This window comes from Sebastes umbrosus, unplaced genomic scaffold (assembly GCF_015220745.1).
Source record: "Sebastes umbrosus isolate fSebUmb1 unplaced genomic scaffold, fSebUmb1.pri S34, whole genome shotgun sequence".
Classification (NCBI taxonomy): Eukaryota; Metazoa; Chordata; class Actinopteri; order Perciformes; family Sebastidae; genus Sebastes; species Sebastes umbrosus.
The window spans coordinates 183424-210578 of record NW_023618439.1 but is presented as its reverse complement, the minus strand read 5'-3'; the positions used below and the strand labels follow the sequence as shown (position 1 = coordinate 210578).

Genomic DNA, 27155 nt, shown 5'->3' with positions numbered 1-27155 from the left:
CAGACTACCTGCTGCAGACTACCTGATCCAGACTACCTGATCCAGACTACCTGCTGCAGACTACCTGATCCAGACTACCTGCTGCAGACTACCTGATCCAGACTACCTGATGCAGACTACCTGATCCAGACTGCCTGATGCAGACTACCTGATCCAGACTGCCTGATGCAGACTACCTGATCCAGACTACCTGCTGCAGACTACCTGCTGCAGACTACCTGATCCAGACTACCTGCTGCAGACTACCTGATCTAGACTACCTGATCCAGACTATCTGCTGTAGACTACCTGATCCAGACTACCTGATGCAGACTACCTGATGCAGACTACCTGATCCAGACTACCTGATGCAGACTACCTGATCCAGACTACCTGCCGCAGACTACCTGCTGCAGACTACCTGATCCAGACTACCTGCTGCAGACTACCTGATCCAGACTGCCTGATGCAGACTACCTGATCCAGACTACCTGCTGCAGACTACCTGATCCAGACTGCCTGATGCAGACTACCTGATCCAGACTACCTGCTGCAGACTACCTGATCCAGACTACCTGCTGCAGACTACCTGCTGCAGACTACCTGATCCAGACTACCTGCTGCAGACTACCTGCTGCAGACTACCTGATCCAGACTACCTGATCCAGACTATCTGCTGCAGACTACCTGCTGCAGACTACCTGATCCAGACTACCTGATCCAGACTACCTGCTGCAGACTACCTGATCCAGACTACCTGCTGCAGACTACCTGATCCAGACTACCTGCTGCAGACTACCTGATCCAGACTACCTGATGCAGACTAACTGATCCAGACTATCTGCTGCAGACTACCTGATCCAGACTAACTGATCCAGACTACCTGCTGCAGACTACCTGATGCAGACTACCTGATGCAGGTCTGTGATGAACTCTTATTTAATGGAGTAACTCCAGCTAAAGTAATATTGTCAGTATTGTTTACTAAAAGAGAGACAGGTTGTCATGGAAACGGAGACAGGAAGTGAACAGAGAACGTCCTTTAATCTTCAGAGTGATGAGATCCTGGAGTCCAGGGAACCACATGTTGAACCCCCTCAGAACAGAGACGTCACTGAGACGTCTACATCCACAACACTACAGCTGCTCCTCTTCACATGCTGATGTTTACTTCCTCATGAACATCAACATGAAGACGAAGACGAAGACGAAGACGAAGACGAAGACGAAGACGAAGATGAAGATGAAGATTTCTCCGTGAAGAGTGAAGAAGTAGTGAAAGATAGGACCCATCTCTGAAGGAACTCTTCTATCAGGTCACTGTTGATGTGATTTAACAACCAGAGACTGAGGAGGTCCACATGGGTTTATTTCAGGGTAGTGGGGGAGGGGGGGCGGGTGGGGATGTGGGGGGGGTATTCATATCTAGTGTGAACGTACAAAATAAAAGAACTCATTGAAAAACATGATAAAAGTAAATACTTCATACAAAAATCATAGTTTAAGTAACATGTTCTAAAGCAGCAGTCCTACTTCCTGTCAATACTGATCGCAGGTTTTATGGGACCACACAATACTGAATACAGAGTACTGCAGTGTTCTGCACAGAGTACTGCAGTACTGTCTACAGAGTACTGCAGTACTCTTTAGACAGTACTGCAGTGTTCTGCACAGAGTACTGCAGTACTGTCTACAGAGTACTGCAGTACTCTGTAGACAGTACTGCAGTGTTCTGCACAGAGTACTGCAGTAAGAATACTGCAGTACTCTCTACAGAGTACTGCAGTATTCTGTAGAGAGTACTGCAGTATTCTCTGCAGTATTGTCTACGCAGAGACACACAACATTGCAGCTGTTCTGTGGGTGTCTAGTTGGCATGGTGCGTGGTGGAGAAACACAGCTTCAGTGTGTACGGGTAAGGCCCACCTGGAAGAGAAGAGACAGCAGATGAAGGTAAGAGATGAGATGAAGGCTCTACAGTGTAAAACTACATGTTCATGGAACTCACTGGGGTTTTTCATCTGGAAATGGTTAATGAGAGCGAGGGCCTCCATGGCATCATTGATGGACTCCCACTCCAGAAGGCCGGAGGAACTCCGCTCACCTTTAGAGCCACAAGAGGACGGGTTAGATCACCAGAACAGTTAAAGGTCCCACATCATGCTGGTATTCTGGTTTCTACTAGAACATGTTTACATGCTGCAATGTTCATTACTTTCCTCATCCTGTCTGTCTGAATATACCTGTATTCACCTGTCTGTCTGAAACGCTCCGTTTGAGTGAATTTCAACAGAATTGCGTTGCTAGGCAACAGCTTGGGTCCATGTTTACTTCCTGTCAGCTGATGTCATTCACATCCACTGCAACAGGAAATAAACTGGGACACGTTTAGAATATGAATATAAATCCTGACGGCTTGTTTCAAACCTACAGTTTCTGAATCCGGGCTGTGTGTGTTTCTCCGTATATATATATATATATACTGAGTGTTTGATAGTTTAACAGTATTTATATAAAGCACTTAAACCTGCTTTATGATATAAAAGACATGAAAATCTCACTCTTGACAATGTGGGCCCTTTAAGACTGAGCTGTGTGTTAATCACTGAACTCAATAGAGATGGGTGTAGAACATGGAGGTCTGTGTTTGTGGGGCTTTTTGTCCTCTTATAGTGCTGGTAGTAGCCGGTAGTATGAACTGGTTCACACCGGTTCATACTACCGGCCCGGCTCTAGCCCCCTTTACTCACTCTTTCCGGTGAAGAGTTTCACACTGGTGGGGAGCTTTATCTCCAGCTCCTCGCAGGCCTGGAAGGAGAGAGCAGTTTAGTGTTGGTGTGAGGAGAACCCTAACCCTAACCCCTTCACAGAGGGAACCGGGGGGCTGTTCTTTCTGTCTGACCTGGTTGAAGATCTCTACGGAGATGTCGGGCTGTGCGTTGAAGAAGTGGAGGACGTTGCTGGGGTGCTGGATTCGGTTCTTGGCCGCCTGCTCCGGGGAGGTGAAGCGGTTGTTACGAGATCCGTGGAAGTCTTTGAAGCTGCTGGTGTTGTCCTCTAGCTGGTAGCACTGTCCCGGCACGATGGCTTGCTGCTTGGACACGCTGCCGAGGAAGAAGAGCGGGCCAGAGGTCGCACATCTGTACATCTAGCTCTGCATCTGTATTATTAGTATTATTAGAGTTCTGGACGGCTGCTCTTACCAAACGTTGAGTTTCTGTCCGAACAGGAAGTTGTTGTTGAGGTGAGTGATGGCCCGGTCCACAGAGTAACAGTCTCCCATCTCCACCATGGCCGCGCCCGGTTTACTCTTCATGAACTTAATCTGGAGGAAGAAACACATCCTGCTGAGCATCAAACTAGTGCTGCTGGTAACCATGACTTATTATTAACGAGTGATCAATCAATCAGCTGCTCTGTTCATTCATCATTAATCAATCAGCTGCTCCATTCATCCATCATCTAGTCTATATTACCAATTAATCAATCAGCTGCTCTGTTCATCCATCATCTAGTCTATATTACCAATCAATCAATCAGCTGCTCCATTCATCCATCATCTAGTCTATATTACCAATTAATCAATCAGCTGCTCTGTTCATCCATCATCTAGTCTATATTACCAATCAATCAATCAGCTGCTCCATTCATCCATCATCTAGTCTATATTACCAATCAATCAATCAGCTGCTCCGTTCATCCATCATCTAGTCTATATTACGAATCAATCAATCAGCTGCTCTGTTCATCCATTATCTAGTCTATATTACCAATCAATCAATCAGCTGCTCCGTTCAGTCATCATCTAGTCTATATTACCAATCAATCAATCAGCTGCTCCGTTCATTCATCATCTAGTCTATATTACCAATCAATCAATCAGCTGCTCCGTTCAGTCATCATTAATCAATCAGCTGCTCTATTCATTCATCATTTAGTCTATATTACCAATCAATCAATCAGCTGCTCCGTTCATCCATCATCTAGTCTATATTACGAATCAATCAATCAGCTGCTCTGTTCATCCATCATCTAGTCTATATTACCAATCAATCAATCAGCTGCTCTGTTCATTCATCATCTAGTCTATATTACCAATTAATCAATCAGCTGCTCCGTTCATCCATCATCTAGTCTATATTACCAATCAATCAATCAGCTGCTCCGTTCATTCATCATCTAGTCTATATTACCAATCAATCAATCAGCTGCTCCGTTCAGTCATCATTAATCAATCAGCTGCTCTATTCATTCATCATCTAGTCTATATTACCAATCAATCAATCAGCTGCTCCATTCATCCATCATCTAGTCTATATTACCAATCAATCAATCAGCTGCTCTGTTCATCCATCATCTAGTCTATATTACCAATCAATCAATCAGCTGCTCTATTCATTCATCATTTAGTCTATATTACCAATCAATCAATCAGCTGCTCCATTCATCCATCATCTAGTCTATATTACCAATTAATCAATCAGCTGATCCATTCATCATCTAGTCTATATTACCAATCAATCAATCAGCTGCTCTGTTCATCAATTAGTCTATGAAAGGTTACAACATGGCTCTCGGAGACCACGGTGACGTCTGCGTATAAAACCTGAAGATATTAAATTGACCAGTTATTTATTAAGATTTTGCTTGAAAAATGACTTGAATGATTATTGATCATCAAGAAAGTTGCGGATTACTCTTCTGTCAATCAACTAATCATCTAACTGTTGTTGCAGCTCTACAGGAAACATGCTGCTGGTTAAACTAACTCATCACTTCAATGACATCACGTCAGTCATCACATCAAGTAGATCTCCCAATCCATTCCAATACTTCATCACTAATCAATCACACATTTATCTGCTCTAAATTAACCTTAAAGGGAGATCTGTCAAGTATTCACTGTCTCCTGTTGTGGTGTCTACTGACTAATGAATACTCCGAGGGTGTTTGGTCAGCATCGTGTCACTCACCCTCTCCACGTTGCCGTAGAGACAGAAGATGTTGAAGACATGTCACTCACCCTCTCCACGTTGCCGTAGAGACAGAAGATGTTGAAGACCTTGTCGGCGTTGACCTTGGCGGGCTCGAGGCCGTAAACCATCAGAACGGGGGAGTCGGCGTGAGGACCGTACTCGGGGGGCGGCGGTCCATAACTGGGGCCGTAGCGCTGGCTGCCCCGCCCACGACCACCTCCCATCCCCGGCCCCATGCGGTGGGGAGGAGGAGGCCCGTAGCTGTCCTCACTGTAACCGTGGTAACCTCCCTGAGGGCCGCCTTCAGAAGAGAAGAAACATGGTGTGAGGTTCAGATACGGTCCCGGGGTGTGCTCCACTCTTCTACAGGTCTCTATTGTATATTTACCGTAATCAGGTGGGTGGTCTCCCAGCAGGGCCGGCTGCCTCTGGCGTTTGTTGGGGTTGGCGTTGGGATCTAAAACGGTAAAGTAGAAGTTGCCTATCAAACAGGTTTAAACCGGTCGTTACCTCCTACAGGACGGAGCCTACTGAGGGACACAGCTGTGACTGACATGCAACAGGGGGGGGGCTCTACTCTGATCATCTCATTCGTGACATAATGGAGATTTGTTTTTGGCAAAATATAAAATATCTTTTAATGATTAACTTCCTAAATCAGCCATCCTAGTACACACACACACACACACCTTGTGAATTGTTCCAATTGCCTTCCCCATCAGCATCTGTGCAGGTACACATATACACACGTCAAATCCAAATACACATCAACACGTAGACATCTGGTAACAATAGAAACATTCAGGTAGAAGATCAGAGTCAAATCAGCATCAGCTGCAGGCTAAACATGTTTTATTGAGCACTAGGAGAACTCTACAGGCATTACACAGCAGGTACGACAGACGCAGAACATCAGGAGACTTACATAGTGAAGAGGAACAGATGAATAGTAGACTAGACTTAAAGTCATCAAGAGAAAAGATAATGTCTGTTATTGTTGCTCCATTCATTAAAACACATTACAAAGTGATTCTCTGTTTTATAAGAACAACCTCCTCAACCGTCTAGCAGAACAATTCATTATGAAAACAGCATTTCATCCTCTCATTTAAAGAATTATTATCCATAGATATCTGATTCTGGTACAGAACATTTATTATTGTGTACTATAATCAGCAGTATATATATATATATATATATATAGTATAGATATAGCTTTCAATCAGAAATCATCCCTTGATGATAACTGAATACTGTGGTGCTCTTAAAGCTTAAAGCTTAAAGCTAGGGTTGGTAATCTGAATAAACCATCAAGAAGACGCTACCTTTCAAAATCATCCACCCTATAAACTCAGCCCGTCTCTCCTCCAGGGAAAGTAGCTAGCAGCACTAGCACCAACTCCAACTTTAAATGATCACCTACTCTATCTTTAAATGATCACCAACTCTATCTTTAAATGATCACCAACTCTATCTTTAAATGATCACCAACTCTAACTTTAAATGATCACCAACTCTAGCTTTAAATGATCACCAACTCTATCTTTAAATGATCACCAACTCTATCTTTAAATGATCACCAACTCTAACTTTAAATGATCACCAACTCTAGCTTTAAATGATCACCAACTCTATCTTTAAATGATCACCAACTCTAGCTTTAAATGATCACCAACTCTAACTTTAAATGATCACCAACTCTAGCTTTAAATGATCACCAACTCTATCTTTAAATGATCACCAACTCTAGCTTTAAATGATCACCAACTCTAGCTTTAAATGATCACCAACTCTATCTTTAAATGATCACCAACTCTATCTTTAAATGATCACCAACTCTAGCTTTAAATGATCACCAACTCTATCTTTAAATGATCACCAACTCTAACTTTAAATGATCACCAACTCTATCTTTAAATGATCACCAACTCTAGCTTTAAATGATCACCAACTCTATCTTTAAATGATCACCAACTCTATCTTTAAATGATCACCAACTCTATCTTTAAATGATCACCAACTCTAGCTTTAAATGATCACCAACTCTAGCTTTAAATGATCACCAACTCTATCTTTAAATGATCACCAACTCTAGCTTTAAATGATCACCAACTCTATCTTTAAATGATCACCAACTCTAACTTTAAATGATCACCAACTCTATCTTTAAATGATCACCAACTCTAGCTTTAAATGATCACCAACTCTAACTTTAAATGATGATCAACTCTATCTTTAAATGATCACCAACTCTATCTTTAAATGATCATCAACTCTAGCTTTAAATGATCACCAACTCTATCTTTAAATGATCACCAACTCTAACTTTAAATGATCACCAACTCTAGCTTTAAATGATCACCAACTCTATCTTTAAATGATCACCAACTCTAGCTTTAAATGATCACCAACTCTAACTTTAAATGATCACCAACTCTAGCTTTAAATGATCACCAACTCTAGCTTTAAATGATCACCAACTCTAGCTTTAAATGATCACCAACTCTAGCTTTAAATGATCACCAACTCTATCTTTAAATGATCACCAACTCTATCTTTAAATGATCACCAACTCTATCTTTAAATGATCACCAACTCTAGCTTTAAATGATCACCAACTCTAGCTTTAAATGATCACCAACTCTATCTTTAAATGATCACCAACTCTAGCTTTAAATGATCACCAACTCTATCTTTAAATGATCACCAACTCTAGCTTTAAATGATCACCAACTCTAGCTTTAAATGATCACCAACTCTATCTTTAAATGATCACCAACTCTATCTTTAAATGATCACCAACTCTATCTTTAAATGATCACCAACTCTAGCTTTAAATGATCACCAACTCTAGCTTTAAATGATCACCAACTCTATCTTTAAATGATCACCAACTCTATCTTTAAATGATCACCAACTCTAGCTTTAAATGATCACCAACTCTATCTTTAAATGATCACCAACTCTAGCTTTAAATGATCACCAACTCTATCTTTAAATGATGAATCATCCAACCATCCCAGCTCACTCTGCTGTTGGAGGATGCCTCCCTGCTATAATCTAAATAACCACATTATTAAGTAACGCAGAGTCGAGGAGAGATCCTCGTGACGGTCCTGATGCACTCTAGCTGGTTAAAGTCCTTCACACACTGGGGGCGCTTACGTCACACATCAGTACAGTTTGTCTAACGGTTGTTTTTGTCACGAGTACTTTCACGCAGAACGTGAATATTCTGCGGGGAAAAAAACGAACGAGGTTTCGGTGAGCACGCCGCCATGTTGTTTCCTGTTTGAACCCGGGAGCAGAGAACCAGGAACCAATCAGGTGCATCGAGAGAGAGTACGTCACCACTTGAGTGGAGCAGTGCGTCCCCGAGCGTCCCCGAGCGTCCCCGAGCGTCCCCGAGCGTCCGTGCCAGATCTGGTGGAAATGTGGCGTTACGGCTTTCAACCTGGACAAAGGCGGCGCAGACCGGATCCACTCCTTCCGTTCTTACCTTTCACAATAAAAGCCCTGTGTAACTGTTTCCCAGAGGCAGACTCACTCAGAGACGCCGCTCTGGGTCCACAGCATCCCGGGTTTTAACCGATTCAAACATCGGATTGAAAAGTGTTGCAACTGGTGCTACTCCGCATCGCATCGCATCGCATCGCTGCCGGTAGGAAGAGTTTCCCGCCCTCCCCGCTGTGAAGGCCTTTAGTCTACAGCGGCCGGTCGGCAAACATCAACCAAACATATTCCAGATCTGTTGGGTGAAACCGGATCGCTATTCCGGTTACACTCAGCTTATGACATTAAATCTATTTCACATCTGTTACATAAAGTAGATACACTATATCTATATATATAATATTATGATATGACACTGCAGGTGCACACGGGGATACCAACACTGTCTTCAACACTCTGGATGTAGAGTTAACTGAACTCAATCAGAGGCTGCTAATAACCTGCTCTGGATGTGGAGTTAACTGAACTCAATCAGAGGCTGCTTATAACCTGCTCTGGATGTGGAGTTAACTGAACTCAATCAGAGGCTGCTTATAACCTGCTCTGGATGTGGAGTTAACTGAACTCAATCAGAGGCTGCTAATAACCTGCTCTGGATGTGGAGTTAACTGAACTCAATCAGAGGCTGCTTATAACCTGCTCTGGATGTGGAGTTAACTGAACTCAATCAGAGGCTGCTTATAACCTGCTCTGGATGTGGAGTTAACTGAACTCAATCAGAGGCTGCTTATAACCTGCTCTGGATGTGGAGTTAACTGAACTCAATCAGAGGCTGCTAATAACCTGCTCTGGATGTGGAGTTAACTGAACTCAATCAGAGGCTGCTTATAACCTGCTCTGGATGTGGAGTTAACTGAACTCAATCAGAGGCTGCTTATAACCTGCTCTGGATGTGGAGTTAACTGAACTCAATCAGAGGCTGCTTATAACCTGCTCTGGATGTGGAGTTAACTGAACTCAATCAGAGGCTGCTTATAACCTGCTCTGGATGTGGAGTTAACTGAACTCAATCAGAGGCTGCTTATAACCTGCTCTGGATGTGGAGTTAACTGAACTCAATCAGAGGCTGCTTATAACCTGCTCTGGATGGCTTATTGCTGATTGAATGTGCCTCTAGAGCCACACCCCAATAAGCAACACAACGGGAGATCACTTCTGAATAGAACTCTGCATTACACTCATACAATCTGTAAATAACTATCTGTTTGTTATGTGGTTATGTCTTCATAATGTGTCCCCACATAAATAAATAATAAAAACATCCAGCACTAAAACCAGAATCCCCGTCTGTAAAATAAACCTCTCCCTCTATAAGAGACCATTTAGCTGCTAGTGCTACAGACAGTAACACCCTAATCCAACACTGAGCTCTACCTGGATACTAAAGAGCTCGCTAGCCTGACATCCTAGTAGGTAGAGGTAGTATAATATAGGTAGAGGTAGTATAATATAGGTAGAGGTAGTATAATATAGGTAGAGGTAGTATAATATAGGTAGAGGTAATATAATATAGGTAGAGGTAGTATAACGAGCCATACATGGATATAATAAGAATAATAAAAAAACCATAATAGAAATAATAGAAAGTTAGCGAGAGCATTAGGAGCCAGCGTGTCCATTAAATGAGTGAAACATGTCTACATCATATTGTAATATTAACATGTTTTAGTTTCACAATCACTTTCAAAGGTTTAACCATGAAGATCAGATGAATTCATTCTGTCGAGTACTTACAGCACCACACACGGAGCACGGGACACAGTGGGCAGGTAGGGGGCAGTCTTCAGCAGGGATGATACCCGCCAACCTCTTCACTCCAGCCTCAACTCATTCTCCCTCTTCACTCCTTCCTTCCTTCCTTCCTTCCTTCCTTGCTTCCTTGCATCCCCACCACCAGAGAGAACAGTACATCGTCACATCCACTCTTGGGTTTCACTTGCTGCCGGTTTGTTTTGAACGTTGCTATTAGAGGCTCATTTCCAGCTTAGCGTGCTCTGACCACAGAGCAGGACATGTGCACCGTTAGAGAAGCGTCTGTCTGTCTGTCTGTCTGTCTGTCCGCAGACACACTGAGCCAAACCTGCATCACACGGGAGGCGTTAAAGGCATCACTATGGGCCAGTGCACAAAAAGGGAAAATGAAACAACGCAGAAACAACACAAGAAGAGCACAGAGAGGAGGAGGAGGAGGAGGAGGAGGAGGGAGATGGGGAGGAAGTACAGGGAGAGAACAGAACACCAGAGAGCTGTAGGAAAGGGTCTGAATCTGTGCTTGTATGCTTGATAGGTGTTTGATGCTTGTGTCTTCATAGGCCCCCCCGTGGATCTCTCTTCTCATGTAAAAATGGACGATCACGTGGTGCTTATTTGGTTTAATAGCTGTCGGCCACTTGCAAAGTGAAAAGGCATCTAGTGCTTGACAATAAGTCATCTGGGATGTCTGCGTGACCGTGTGCTGTCATGGCGGTTCAGCTGTGTGTTGCCGTGGATATTCAGCTGCTTGTGTTGTCGTGTTGTGTCGGGCTCAGGAGCGTAGAGACGGAGCGGTATGAGCATCATTTACTGCCCCGGTGTGTGGTATCATCTGTTCCCTGGTCGGGCTGAGTGTGTCTGAAAACTCCTCTGATGCTCCCTGTGGTTGTGGTAGTGGTTGTGGTAGTGTTATGGCAGGCAACGTCCCAGGGGCTAGGAGGCGTGGCCTGAACGACCACACACACCTGACTCCCGCCCTCATCATCAATGTGTTGTGTCTCCTCGGGGCTCTGCAGATGAGATGTGCTGTAGTGGTAAAGAGCTGCTGGTAGATGCTATATGCGAGGTGTCTGTTCGCGTGGCCTCGGGGAGTGTTTCTGTCCCTCACACTGAGACGGTGGCTACTGTCCACCGCCAAAAGTTAAATGGAGTCCCATGTCAGGAGGTGGAGATAGGGGTGATGATGGACGTACTGAGTTGAGGTTGTGTTCCGGTATCTGTTGCCCCACTGTGTCCGCTGTATGCCACAGAGAGATGTACATGGTTCTAGGGTAGCTGTGGAAGCCGTGGTGTCTGATAGAGGTCGAGGTAAGCCTGTGTGAGTTTGCACAGTGAGGACACAAGGAGTACCTCTGGTTCCTACGGCAGCACAGACTAGACAATATCAAGAAACACCTGTATGAAATGTACATGTTGTGGTCCTGCTCGTGTACAACAAAAACAACTACAGCATTTTACAGTGTTTGGCAAAAAAATAAAAAAAATAAAAGTAAAAATGTCCTCAGTACAGAGACACTTAAAGTATTTATCTGTAATCAGGTTTATAATCCCACAGAGTGTAATGTAATCTCTTCTCCATCCCACACCCTGAACGTGATCCCCTACAGTAACAGTCTACCTTTAGCAGTGTCTGGTACTTTAACCGGTAGTCGTTGGAGGAGCAGAGGAGAATCTCTGTCCTCACCATGTGGCTGATTAAAGGTTCTTTCATGAGGTTTCAGGTTTCAGACATGCAATGAGCTGCATTCTTAACGTCTTATGAACATATTGTTTTAGCATTACCTCAACAAAACACATCTCCAATAACACATGATGTAATCCCTACCTCTAAAAACAAATGTCATGTTGCTCATCAGCGAGTCTTAAAGGTTTAACAATGTGGATAACACTATCAGGTGTGTTTCTAATGAACGGTACGGTTTACATTAAAGGGTCCCATGAAATGTAGAATATTCTTGTGTCTCAGATCTGTTGTTAACCCATCATTATAGTACCCCCCCCTGTATTTGGGATGTAAAAGCATCCATCCATTAGAATGTGATCCCAGACTGAGATGAGCCGTCCAACAGCAGCAGCTGCTGATCAGAACGCTAACAGCAGACAGACTAACCCGGTCGGGTGTTTAATACTCAACAGCATGGTGTTGGTTCTCTTTATGCTCCAGCTGCCCTCAAACCCAGACCCCCCCGACATCAAGTCACCCTCATGCAGAAATACTAGAGTTCAGATCTCAGGAGGGGTTTCATGGGACCTTTAACCAGAGGTGTACCAAGTGGTCTCACCAGTCAACTCAGCTGATATAAACTATATATAAACTAGATCTATATAAAATCTCCAGTATGTGTGAAGGAATGCTGACAGGTGTGATGCTCTCTGTGGTGTAGACTGGACACTATGACAGGTGTGCTGGTCTCTGTGGTGTAGACTGGACACTGTGACAGGTGTGATGCTCTCTGTGGTGTAGACTGGACACTATGACAGGTGTGATGCTCTCTGTGGTGTAGACTGGACACTATGACAGGTGTGATGCTCTCTGTGGTGTAGACTGGACACTATGACAGGTGTGATGCTCTCTGTGGTGTAGACTGGACACTGTGACAGGTGTGCTGGTCTCTGTGGTGTAGACTGGGCAGAGCTGTGAGGTTGTGTAGCTGTGACATGCTCTACAGGGAATGTGAACCTGCAGTATGTGAGGAATGCTGTGCCTACATACTGGATACTGTGATGGGTGCGTAGGGCTGCGATCATGCACGAGCCTGTAACTGAGGTTGCTGCCCTCGAGGTTGCTCCTCATGCCCTCACTACAGCCGGCTGTGTGGCGAGGAAATGCATGAAGACTGTGAAGGCATCACAGGAATACTGCCTCTGAACACCGATGGTGGAAGGAACCATTCCTGTGTGATCACAGACAATACCCCCGGAGGCAGAGCACCCTGACCATCCCATACAGTGGAATGAGAGGAAGAGAGGAGGAAGTAAAGGGGGGAGGAAGGGCTGGGGGGGCTGCGTGTTACCTTGGCCACTGAGGTTGGGGTTGGTATAGTCCCACGTGTCCTGGTCGTTCTTGAAGACGTTAAGGCGCGCTGGCTGTGAACAGGATTACATTACATCATCACATCTAGAGTCTGTTCACACCTGATGTTCATTCAACCTGTTCACACCTGGTACTAACATGCTTCCTCAGGTCCTGTTCACACCTGGTACTAACACACCTGGTACTAACATGCATCCTCAGTGAGGCCCACGTAAAAGGCGCCAGGGGTCTGTGGCGATGTCGGCAACCCACCCGACCCGTCTTGAAACATGGACCAAGGAGTCTAACGCACGTGTGAGTCAGAGGGAGCAAAACCCCGTGGAGCAATGAAAGTGAGGGCCGGTGTGCGCCGGCTGAGGTGGGATCCCGGCCCAGCGGGGTCGGGCGCACCATAGTAAAGTGGTATCGGAGCCCTTTTGTGAGTACGAGTACATGAGCACAGTATCGGACCCGATACCCGATACTGGTATGGGTGATATACTATATTATAGGCTACATGTCTACAGACGCTCAGACTAGGAACAGGAAGTGAATTATTATCATACTGTCTGAGATGTGTTGGTGTTTTTGTTCCCGGTGCTTTACACAGAGCTGAACACCCGCCGCTCTCTTCATGAACATAATATCACTACTGACTCACATGTAATATAACGTAACAGCTGCTGGATCAGCCGTGTGTTTACTACGTGTTTATTAGCATACAGAGCGGGAAGTGAGATCAGATCACAAGCAGTCACTGGAGACGCATTCTAACGCCAGCTGTGAACAGACGTAGTTAAAGTGATGGGATCACTGAGGACACATGTTAATACCAGGTGTGAACAGGACCACTGAGGACAGATGTTAATACCAGGTGTGAACAGGACCACTGAGGACACATGTTAATACCAGGTGTGAACAGGACCACTGAGGACACATGTTAATACCAGGTGTGAACAGGATCACTGAGGACACATGATAATACCAGGTGTGAACAGGATCACTGAGGACACATGTTAATACCAGGTGTGAACAGGATCACTGAGGACGCATGTTAATACCAGGTGTGAACAGGGCCACTGCCATACTGTACTCTTACCTTGGCATACTCGATCTTTAGTGTGCAGCAGCCAGAGTAGATGTCGGCCCCGTTCAGAGAGGCTTTGGCTCTCTGAGCGCTCTGGACTGAGTCAAATGTGGCAGCAGTGAGTTAAGGTGAAATGATGTCTGAGGGTTCTACAGGACCGTTATAACATGTCCACATGTAACAGAACACGCGTGTCCAATAAAACAGACAGTTATTGAAAAGGATATTCCACCATGGCCTGAACACCGTTCTTTCTGAAGATGACGATCCTCTGGACAGGACCACAGTTGTTACAGATGGTGTAGAGGACGTCCTGCAGAGGCACACAGAGAAGATCATACAGTGCTCTTGGTATAGTCAGCACGCACGCACGCACGCACGCACGCACGCACGCACGCACGCACGCACGCACGCACGCACGCACGCACGCACGCACGCACGCACTTTATTTCTCCTGAAGCCAGGCTCATATCTGACATCGAGGGTTTAATGAACGCTGATCTAATGAATGATACCATGCAGTAATGTATCACGTTACCGTGGTGATGGGATAGATGGGGTTGATGACCGTGAGCAGCAGCACATTGTTGACGCTCCGGGTGTCATCGGAGTCTCCTGGCCGGGAGATCTTTTGGCTAGTTGAGTAATTGATGAAGGCGGGGTGGCCTGCGATGTAAACCTGGTTCTCTGCTGCGTACGTGACGGCGTTACAGGAGCCGTTCATGTCCTCGTACTCCACCAGGGCCTGGCGCTTCTTGGGCATCATAACCACGTAACTGTAAATTAATATTTCAAGAGGAAAGTTATAGGAACCATCGTGGGCTGGATTACTAAACCATGTCTCATTAATAAAAGGTGCTCCGTTATTACACATACAGGTGCTCTCCGTTATTACACATACAGGTGCTCCGTTATTACACATACAGGTGCTCTCCGTTATTACACATACAGGTGCTCCGTTATTACCTGATGGCTCCAAACTCCTGCAGGGCCTCCACCAGGTCCGCCTCCATGATGCCGTCCACCAAGCCCCTGATGTGAACCACCGAGGAGGGGAGCGGTTTATGAGGGTCATCGTAGTTCTCCTGGAAACCAAACACACCAGGATGCTTGTTGTAGGCTCATATAATAATAATATATAATAATATATAATAATACAGGTGGGGATGTACAGTAGGCTCATATAATAATAATAATAATAATATAATAATATATAATAATAATAATAATAATATAGTAATATATAATAATAATAATAATATAATAATATAATAATATATAATAATATATAATAATACAGGTGGGGATGTACAGTAGGCTCATATAATAATAATATAATAATATATAATAATATATAATAATAATAACAATAATATAATAATATATGATAATAATAATAATATAGTAATATATAATAATACTGGTTGGGGGTTCTGGAGCAGCAGGCCGGTACAGAGCAGCAGTTAAACAGCAGTCTTATCAAATAACTGTTAATAATGAGCGTATAACGATGGCCTAAACAAGAACAATTCACCTAATGTCCTCTTGAGAGAAGTTCTCCACATGAGAAACTTTTAGAAGAAGTCAGTCATGTATATCTATAGCCATAAAGCTCCAGAATTGTTTTGTTAGGGATTTTGATTTCATTAAAGTCATTAAAGTCACTGAAGTCCCACTAGAGGTTGAGGGAGACGAGGTGTGATAGGAGGAGGATTTATTAACATTCCTCTAATCAAGCAGATAATAGAGTTGGGGATGGTTTTAGTTATGGATTTAAATATGTCACGATTGCCAATTAAATTAAATGTAAGACAGAAATTCTCATCTGACATGATATAGCCACTACTATCAACTAAGTGAGCTACCGACCAAATTCCTTTCTCCATCCAGTCCTTGTTAAACAAAGATTTGTTTCTAACCACAACATATCTATTATTCCATTTTGGTGTATTGTTGTGATTGTATAAGAGCTTCCAATATAACAGGTTATATTAGTTTCATTGGGAGTCTTTGAATAGTGAAATCACATTTAAGTAAAAATGCTATACCTCCAGATGCCTTGAGTATTTCTCTGGGGATATGATACCAACAGATGTTACTCAGGAAAGATTTAAACCAATTCAAGTTCAACGGTCCATTTAAAAACTCAAAGTGGATGGCTTGTAGACCTCCGTCCTGAAACTCTCTGGTCATCTCTGCTCTCTTCACATAGTCAATGTTCCTTTTCCAAATATAATCAACTTTCATTTGTTGATGTTTTTAATAGCTCTGTTTGGATCAGCCATTGAGTATGCTGGAAAGATTCATCTGGAGATGCTTTCCATCTTTACCCAGTAAACTAATGTCTCTTAATAACCACAAGTTAAGTCTGTTTTGTTCATCATCTATTACTTTACACACATTCTTATTCTCCTTTTCAGCTCAATCTTTAGAAATAGGAATGCCCAAGTATTTAACAGTACAGTTTGTAGGAATATTGTTAATTAAAGGACTTTGATGAATTGGCATGAACTCACTCTTGTTCACATTTAGCTTCAGACCAGCCAGAGGTTTTGGAAACCCGAGCAGCTAACGTTAACTACTGATCATTTATGTTGTCATTGTATTCTGGAGCTTTATGGCTTTATAGCTTCATATACATGACTGACCTCTTCTAAAAGTTTCTCATGTGGAGAACATGTCTCAAAAGGACATTAACTTCTCTCAAAAGGACATTGTTTATGGTTCTATGGTCTCGTCATGGACAATAACAAAGAGGACTTTCTGCTGAATAACATTCTCATTCTTGAAAAACTTTATTTCAAATCCAAGTATATGAAAATGAAACCTAGAAGTTTAATGTGTTTCATTCTGAGTTTCTTTCTGACATAAAAGCCCTTAAAGTCATGAAAAACAAAAATGCATTGAAACTTCTTATCATAATAGAAGAATATGAAATACAGGTATACAGCCCTATAGCTCTTAATTTAATCTATTATTATTATTATTATTATTAATATGAATTACAGGTATACAGCCCTGTAGCTCTTAATTTAATCTATTATTATTATTATTATTATTATTATTATGAATTACAGGTATACAGCCCTATAGCCCTTAATTTAATCTATTATTATTATTATTATTATTATTAATATGAATTACAGGTATACAGCTCTATAGCCCTTAATTTAATCTATTATTATTATTATTATGAATTACAGGTATACAGCTCTATAGCCCTTAATTTAATCTATTATTATTATTATTATGAATTACAGGTATACAGCCCTATAGCCCTTAATTTAATCTATTATTATTATTATTATTATTAATATGAATTACAGGTATACAGCCCTATAGCCCTTAATTTAATCTATTATTATTATTATTATTATTATTATTAATATGAATTACAGGTATACAGCTCTATAGCCCTTAATTTAATCTATTATTATTATTATTATGAATTACAGGTATACAGCCCTATAGCCCTTAATTTAATCTATTATTATTATTATTATTATTATTAATATGAATTACAGGTATACAGCTCTATAGCCCTTAATTTAATCTATTATTATTATTATTATTATTATTAATATGAATTACAGGTATACAGCCCTATAGCCCTTAATTTAATCTATTATTATTATTATTATGAATTACAGGTATACAGCTCTATAGCCCTTAATTTAATCTATTATTATTATTATTATGAATTACAGGTATACAGCCCTATAGCCCTTAATTTAATCTATTATTATTATTATTATGAATTACAGATACAGCCCTATAGCTCTTAATTTAATCTATTATTATTATTATTAATATGAATTACAGGTATACAGCCCTATAGCTCTTAATTTAATCTATTATTATTATTATTATTATTATTAATATGAATTACAGGTATACAGCCCTATAGCTCTTAATTTAATCTATTATTATTATTATTATTATTATTATTATTATTATTATTAATATGAATTACAGGTATACAGCCCTATAGCCCTTAATTTAATCTATTATTATTATTATTATTATTAATATGAATTACAGGTATACAGCCCTATAGCTCTTAATTTAATCTATTATTATTATTATTATTATTATTATTATTAATATGAATTACAGGTATACAGCCCTATAGCCCTTAATTTAATCTATTATTATTATTATTATTATTAATATGAATTACAGGTATACAGCCCTATAGCTCTTAATTTAATCTATTATTATTATTATTATTATTATTATTATTATTATTAATATGAATTACAGGTATACAGCCCTATAGCCCTTAATTTAATCTATTATTATTATTATTAATATGAATTACAGGTATACAGCCCTATAGCCCTTAATTTAATCTATTATTATTATATTCATGTATAGTGTTTCATATTGTATCTGTTGTTGTTCTGTGTGAGCCTTGTCTGTTACTGTAATATAATAATATAATATAATAATGTAATATAATAATGTGTGATTGTTGTTGTTGTTGTTGTTCTGTGTGAGCCTTGTCTGTTACTGTAATATAATAATGTGTGATTGTTGTTGTTGTTGTTCTGTATGGACCTTGTCTGTTACTGTAATATAATAATGTGTGATTGTTGTTGTTGTTGTTGTTGTTGTTGTTCTGTATGGACCTTGTCTGTTACTGTAATATAATAATGTGTGATTGTTGTTGTTGTTGTTGTTGTTGTTGTTGTTGTTGTTGTTCTGTATGGACCTTGTCTGTTACTGTAATATAATAATGTGTGATTGTTGTTGTTGTTGTTGTTGTTGTTGTTGTTGTTGTTGTTCTGTAAGAAACCTTGTCTGTTACTGTAATATAATAATGTGTGATTGTTGTTGTTGTTGTTGTTGTTCTGTATGGACCTTGTCTGTTACTGTAATATAATAATGTGTGATTGTTGTTGTTGTTGTTGTTGTTGTTGTTGTTCTGTAAGAAACCTTGTCTGTTACTGTAATATAATAATGTGTGATTGTTGTTGTTGTTGTTGTTGTTGTTGTTGTTCTGTAAGAAACCTTGTCTGTTACTGTAATATAATAATGTGTGATTGTTGTTGTTGTTGTTGTTGTTGTTGTTGTTCTGTAAGAAACCTTGTTTGTTACTGTAATATAATAATGTAATATAATAATCTGTGATTGTTGTTGTTGTTGTTGTTGTTGTTGTTCTGTATGAACCTTGTCTGTTACTGTAATATAATAATGTGTGATTGTTGTTGTTGTTGTTGTTGTTCTGTATGGACCTTGTCTGTTACTGTAATATAATAATGTGTGATTGTTGTTGTTGTTGTTGTTGTTCTGTATGAACCTTGTCTGTTACTGTAATATAATAATATAATGTAATAATCTGTGATTGTTGTTGTTCTGTATGAACCTTGTCTGTTACTGTAATATAATAATATAATGTAATAATCTGTGATTGTTGTTGTTCTGTATGCACCTTGTCTGTTACTGTAATATAATAATATAATATAATAATGTGTGATTGTTGTTGTTGTTGTTGTTATTGTTGTTCTGTATGAACCTTGTCCTGTTACTGTAATATAATAATGTGTGATTGTTGTTGTTATTGTTGTTCTGTATGAACCTTGTCTGTTACTGTAATATAATAATATAATGTAATAATCTGTGATTGTTGTTGTTCTGTATGAACCTTGTCTGTTATTGTAATATAATGTGTGATTGTTGTTGTTGTTGTTGTTGTTGTTGTTGTTGTTCTGTATGAACCTTGTCTGTTACTGTAATATAATAATATAATGTAATAATCTATGATTGTTGTTGTTCTGTATGCAGCTTGTCTGTTACTGTAATATAATAATATAATGTAATAATCTGTGATTGTTGTTGTTCTGTATGAACCTTGTCTGTTACTGTAATATAATAATGTGTGATTGTTGTTGTTGTTGTTGTTCTGTATGAACCTTGTCTGTTACTGTAATATAATAATGTAATATAATAATGTGTGATTGTTGTTGTTGTTGTTGTTGTTCTGTATGAACCTTGTCTGTTACTGTAATATAATAATATAATGTAATAATCTATGATTGTTGTTGTTGTTGTTGTTGTTGTTCTGTATGCAGCTTGTCCTGTTACTCTAATATAATAATATAATGTAATAATCTGTGATTGTTGTTGTTGTTGTTGTTGTTGTTGTTGTTGTTGTTGTTGTTCTGTATGAACCTTGTCTGTTACTGTAATATAATAATATAATGTAATAATCTGTGATTGTTGTTGTTGTTGTTGTTGTTCTGTATGCAGCTTGTCCTGTTACTGTAATATAATAATATAATGTAATAATCTGTGATTGTTGTTGTTGTTGTTGTTGTTGTTGTTGTTGTTGTTGTTCTGTATGAACCTTGTCTGTTACTGTAATATAATAATATAATGTAATAATCTATGATTGTTGTTGTTCTGTATGCAGCTTGTCCTGTTACTCTAATATAATAATATAATGTAATAATCTGTGATTGTTGTTGTTGTTGTTGTTGTTGTTCTGTATGAACCTTGTCTGTTACTGTAATATAATAATGTGTGATTGTTGTTGTTGTTGTTGTTCTGTATGAACCTTGTCTGTTACTGTAATATAATAATATAATGTAATAATCTATGATTGTTGTTGTTCTGTATGCAGCTTGTCTGTTACTCTAATATAATAATATAATGTAATAATCTGTGATTGTTGTTGTTGTTGTTGTTGTTGTTGTTGTTGTTGTTCTGTATGCAGCTTGTCCTGTTACTCTAATATAATAATATAATGTAATAATCTGTGATTGTTGTTGTTGTTGTTGTTGTTCTGTATGAACCTTGTCTGTTACTGTAATATAATAATATAATGTAATAATCTGTGATTGTTGTTGTTGTTGTTGTTGTTGTTGTTCTGTATGCAGCTTGTCCTGTTACTCTAATATAATAATATAATGTAATAATCTGTGATTGTTGTTGTTGTTGTTGTTGTTGTTGTTGTTGTTGTTCTGTATGAACCTTGTCTGTTACTGTAATATAATAATATAATGTAATAATCTGTGATTGTTGTTGTTGTTGTTGTTGTTGTTGTTGTTGTTGTTGTTCTGTATGAACCTTGTCTGTTACTGTAATATAATAATATAATGTAATAATCTGTGATTGTTGTTGTTCTGTATGCAGCTTGTCTGTTACTCTAATATAATAATATAATGTAATAATCTGTGATTGTTGTTGTTGTTGTTGTTGTTGTTGTTGTTGTTGTTGTTGTTGTTGTTCTGTATGAACCTTGTCTGTTACTGTAATTGTTGTTGGTAAATTTGAATTGTTCAATAAACATAATAAAGGTATCTATGTAGCCAGGTTGAGGCAGAACAACATTAAAACGGTCCTGGAGTGTGTTTAATTAATATTATAAAGAATATTATATAGATACTCAACGACACCTAAACACCACTCTGTTAAACACCAACAACTTAGCTGCTAACTGCTAGCTGCTAACGTTAGCAGCTAGCTGCTAACGTTAGCAGCTAGCAGTTAGCTGATGTGAGGAGGAGAAGCTAGCAGCTAGCTAGCAGCTAACGTTAGCAGCTAACGTTAGCTGCTAACGTTAGCAGCTAGCAGTTAGCTGATGTGAGGAGGAGAAGCTAGCAGCTAGCTAGCAGCTAACGTTGGCTGCTAACGTTAGCAGCTAGCTGTTAGCTGATGTGAGGAGGAGAAGCTAGCAGCTAGCTGAGCTCTCCCTCCAGCTCTAGACTGCTGTGTAGGTGTGTTGGTGTGTTGGTGTGTTGTTGTGTTGTTGTGTTGTAGCAGCTCAGTTGATCCTGATATATAAATATATATATATCAGTATCAGGAGGTCAGAGTGTTCCTCTACTCACCGGGGTTAGGGTTAGTTAGACTGGTGTGTAGGTGTGTTGGTGTGTTGGTGTGTTGTTGTGTTGGTGTGTTGGTGTGTTGTTGTGTTGTTGTGTTGTTGTGTTGGTGTGTTGATGTGTTGATGTGTTGATGTGTTGTTGTGTTGATGTGTTGATGTGTTGTTGTGTTGGTGTGTTGGTGTGTTGTTGTGTTGATGTGTTGATGTGTTGTTGTGTTGATGTGTTGTTGTGTTGGTGTGTTGGTGTGTTGTTGTGTTGGTGTGTTGGTGTGTTGTTGTGTTGGTGTGTTGATGTGTTGATGTGTTGTTGTGTTGATGTGTTGATGTGTTGTTGTGTTGTTGTGTTGATGTGTTGTTGTGTTGGTGTGTTGTTGTGTTGTTGTGTTGGTGTGTTGTTGTGTTGGTGTGTTGGTGTGTTGGTGTGTTGTTGTGTTGGTGTGTTGGTGTGTTGGTGTGTTGTTGTGTTGATGTGTTGTTGTGTTGGTGTGTTGGTGTGTTGTTGTGTTGGTGTGTTGGTGTGTTGGTGTGTTGTTGTGTTGTTGTGTTGTTGTGTAGGTGTGTTGTTGTGTTGTTGTGTTGATGTGTTGTTGTGTTGGTGTGTTGTTGTGTTGGTGTGTTGGTGTGTTGTTGTGTTGGTGTGTTGGTGTGTTGTTGTGTTGGTGTGTTGGTGTGTTGTTGTGTTGATGTGTTGTTGTGTTGGTGTGTTGTTGTGTAGGTGTGTTGGTGTGTTGTTGTGTTGTTGTGTTGTTGTGTTGATGTGTTGTTGTGTTGGTGTGTTGTTGTGTTGGTGTGTTGGTGTGTTGTTGTGTTGGTGTGTTGGTGTCTAGCAGCAGCAGCTGTGTTGTTCTATGTTCTCCTGATATAACTCAGTATATATATATCAGTATCAGGAGGTCATTCTGTTCCTCTACTCACCCTGCTCATCCTCCTCCTCCTACCAGCTACAGATAGATGTATAGATGTGTTGATGTATTGATGTGCAGCATTAGATGATAATAGATATATAAACTGGTAAAAACAAAGTAGTTAAACTTGTGTTTGGTGGATTATTTCTCTGTTGTATCAATGCTAATGGTCATTGTATTCTACATGGTTGAAAGCCTGTTTATTTACCTTCACAATGATGTCACACTTGTAAGGATCATGCATTTGTGGGATGAGCAGCACAGCTGATGATGTGGGGAGCGCCCAAGAAACATGTTCCAAAATGCTCTGTCAATGGTAAACAGTGTATTCTCATAAGGCTACCAGGAAGCCTGCAATGACTGCCCTTCACCGTCAGGCCCGTTGGCGCTGGTGTCTCCAACACAGACAATGGAACCTGAACATGTGGGTGAATGTCATGTTCAGTGATGAGTCCAGGTTCTGTCTGCCAAAGTTGGAAGGCAGGTCAAAGTATGGAGACGACGTGGAGAACGCTATGCTGATTGTTGCACCGATGGAGTAACAGCTTTTGGTGGGGGCAGTGTCATGGTGTGGGGGGGGGGCATCTCCCTCACTGGCAAAACAAGGCTTGTCATCATTGAAGGCCATCTCAATGCAGGGAGATATCAGGATGAGATTCTGCAGCCAGTGGCGATCCCATATCTCCACAATCTGGCACCTAACTTCATCCTCCAAGAAACAACGCCCCCCCCACACAGAGCCAGGGTTATCACAGACTACCTCCACAATGTGGGAGGAGAGAGAATGGAACGGCCTGCCAAGAGTCCACACCTCAACCCAATTCAACACTTGTGGGATCAGCTTGGGCGTGCTGTACGTGTTAGAGTGACCAACACAACCACGCTGGCTGACCTGCAACCAATCCTGGTTGAGGAATGGAACGCCATCCCACAGCAACGTGTGACCAGGTTGGTGACCAGCATGAGGAGGAGGTGCCAGGCTGTTGTGGCTGCGTATGGATCTTCCACCGCTACTGAGGCTCCTGACGGTGGATTCAATCAATCAATATGTCTTGTTTGTTCGTTGTTACTGATAGAGAGTTCAATCATCCACCAAACAACTCACAACAAGAGTCAACACCAACAGGAGAATACACTGTTTACCATTGACGGAGCATTTTGGCAAATTTTTCTTGGGCGCTCCCCACATCATCAGCTGTGCTGCTCATCCCACAAATACATGATCCTTACAAGTGTGACATCATTATGAAGGTAAATAAACAGGCTTTCAACCATGTAGAATACAATGACCATTAGCATTGGACCAACAGAGAAATAATCCATCAAACACAAGTTTCCAAACTTTGTTTTTCCAGTATATATAGATCAGTATAGATTGTGGACTCACCGTGGTCATCCCTCCTCCTCCTCTAGATGTATAGATGTATTCTAGCAGCATTAGATGATATAGATCAGTATAGATCAGTATATATAGAGATGTTTATAGACTCACCCTGCTCATCCCTCCTCCTCCTCCTCCTACCAGCTACAGATTGATGTATAGATGTGTTGATGTGCAGCATTAGATGATAATAGATATATATATAGATCAGTATAGATTGTGGACTCACCGTGGTCATCCCTCCTCCTCCTCCTCTAGATGTATAGATGTATTCTAGCAGCATTAGATGATACAGATATATATACATATATATATATAGTGATGTTTATAGACTCACCATGCTCATCCCTCCTCCTCCTCTAGATTGATGTATTGTAGCAGCATTAGATGATATAGATCAGTATAGATCAGTATATTATAGACTCACCGTGGTCATCCCTCCTCCTCCTACCAGCTACAGATAGATGTATAGATGTATAGATGTATAGATGTATAGATGTATTCTAGCAGCATTAGATGATATAGATCAGTATAGATCAGTATAGATAGACTCACTATGCTCATCCCTCCTCCTCCTCTAGATGTATTGATGTGCAGCATTAGATGATATAGATCAGTATAGATCAGTATATTGTGGACTCACCGTGGTCATCCCTCCTCCTCCTACCAGCTACAGATAGATGTATAGATGTATAGATGTATTGTAGTTGATGTATTGATGTATTGTAGTTGATGTATAGATGTATAGATGTATAGATGTATAGATGTATAGATGTGTTGTAGTTGATGTATAGATGTATTGTAGTTGATGTATAGATGTATAGATGTATAGATGTATAGATGTATAGATGTATTGTAGTTGATGTATTGATGTATTGTAGTTGATGTATAGATGTATAGATGTATAGATGTGTTGTAGTTGATGTATAGATGTATAGATGTATAGATGTGTTGTAGTTGATGTATAGATGTATTGTAGTTGATGTATAGATGTATAGATGTATAGATGTGTTGTAGTTGATGTATAGATGTATAGATGTATAGATGTATTGTAGTTGATGTATTGATGTATTGATGTATAGATGTATAGATGTATAGATGTGTTGTAGTTGATGTATTGATGTATAGATGTATAGATGTATAGATGTGTTGTAGTTGATGTATAGATGTATTGTAGTTGATGTATAGATGTATTGTAGTTGATGTATAGATGTATAGATGTATAGATGTATTGTAGTTGATGTATAGATGTATTGTAGTTGATGTATAGATGTATTGTAGTTGATGTATAGATGTATTGTAGTTGATGTATAGATGTATTGTAGTTGATGTATAGATGTATAGATGTATAGATGTATTGTAGTTGATGTATAGATGTATAGATGTATAGATGTATAGATGTATTGTAGTTGATGTATTGATGTATAGATGTATAGATGTATAGATGTGTTGTAGTTGATGTATAGATGTATTGTAGTTGATGTATAGATGTATAGATGTATAGATGTATAGATGTATAGATGTATTGTAGTTGATGTATAGATGTATAGATGTATAGATGTATAGATGTATTGTAGTTGATGTATTGATGTATTGATGTATAGATGTATTGATGTATAGATGTATTGTAGTTGATGTATAGATGTATTGATGTATAGATGTATAGATGTATTGTAGTTGATTTATAGATGTATTGATGTATAGATGTATAGATGTATTGTAGTTGATGTATAGATGTATAGATGTATAGATGTATTGTAGTTGATGTATTGATGTATAGATGTATAGATGTATAGATGTGTTGTAGTTGATGTATAGATGTATAGATGTATAGATGTATTGTAGTTGTATAGATGTATTGATGTGCAGCATTAGATGATAATAGATATAGATATAGATCAGTATATTATAGACTCACCGTGTTCATCCCTCCTCTAGATTGATGTATAGATGTATTCTAGCAGCATTAGATGATATAGATCAGTATAGATCAGTATAGATAGACTCACCATGGTCATCCCTCCTCCTCCTCCTCCTCCTCCTCTAGATGTGTAGATGTGTTCATGTATAGATGTGTTGATGTGCAGCATTAGATGATATAGATATAGATATAGATATAGATATAGATCAGTATAGATGGACTCACCGTGTTCATCCCTCCTCCTCCTCCTCTAGATGTATTGTAGTTGATGTATAGATGTGTTGATGTGCAGCATTAGATGATATAGATATAGATATAGATATAGATATAGATATAGATCAGTATAGATGGACTCACCGTGTTCATCCCTCCTCCTCCTCCTCCTCCTCCTCCTCCTCCGTCCTCAGTCTTCTGTCTCTTGGTGGCTCTCCTCTCGTCTCCTCCGTAGTAGCGGCCCGGAGCAGCAGCAGCAGCAGCAGCCATGTTGTCCTCCTGTCCTCCTGTCCACTGAGACATGAGACACGGGACACACACGCTGCGTCACTGCGTCACAGCGTCAGCAACGCGTCACTGCGTCAGCAGCGCGTCACGACGTCAGCAGCGCGTCACGACGTCAGCAGCGCGTCACGGCTGCGTCTCTGCTGCTGTCAGCTCTTTCTTTCAGCAGGTGATGTCGAGCTTCAGAGCTTCATGAAGCTCTGAAGCTTCATGAAGCTTCAGAGCTTCATGAAGCTTCATGAAGCTCTGAAGCTTTCCAGCAGATTGGTTCTTTAAAGGGCCTGTTAGTAAGAATCAGA

The 27155-nt window shown here is 40.1% G+C and overlaps 1 protein-coding gene and 1 long non-coding RNA gene across 6 annotated transcripts; both read right to left on the bottom strand.

The window, feature by feature from the left end:
* Positions 1–1458: 1458 nt before the first annotated feature.
* On the bottom strand, positions 1459–26891 carry hnrnpl (heterogeneous nuclear ribonucleoprotein L). Of its 5 annotated transcripts, none has more exons than XM_037762727.1 (15): positions 26716–26889; positions 15287–15405; positions 14859–15096; positions 14548–14633; positions 14333–14429; positions 13235–13307; positions 5645–5680; positions 5344–5412; positions 5003–5256; positions 3183–3304; positions 2882–3083; positions 2730–2787; positions 1988–2083; positions 1809–1905; positions 1459–1694 (listed from the first exon to the last, which is right to left on the bottom strand). In XM_037762727.1, the coding sequence occupies exons 1-14, from the start codon at positions 26872–26874 to the stop codon at positions 1847–1849; spliced, it is 1668 nt and encodes a 555-aa protein (XP_037618655.1). In that variant the 5' UTR covers positions 26875–26889; the 3' UTR covers positions 1459–1694; positions 1809–1846. The 5 variants fall into 5 exon arrangements, with proteins under 5 accessions (XP_037618655.1, XP_037618654.1, XP_037618652.1 ...); XM_037762726.1 differs by having other exon boundaries at positions 1459–1628; XM_037762724.1 differs by having other exon boundaries at positions 1643–1714; positions 1807–1905.
* LOC119484168 lies at positions 8973–10196 on the bottom strand. The gene is made up of 2 exons (XR_005205914.1): positions 9546–10196; positions 8973–9447 (listed from the first exon to the last, which is right to left on the bottom strand). It is a non-coding gene; the product is annotated as an uncharacterized LOC119484168 (long non-coding RNA).
* Positions 26892–27155: the final 264 nt, after the last annotated feature.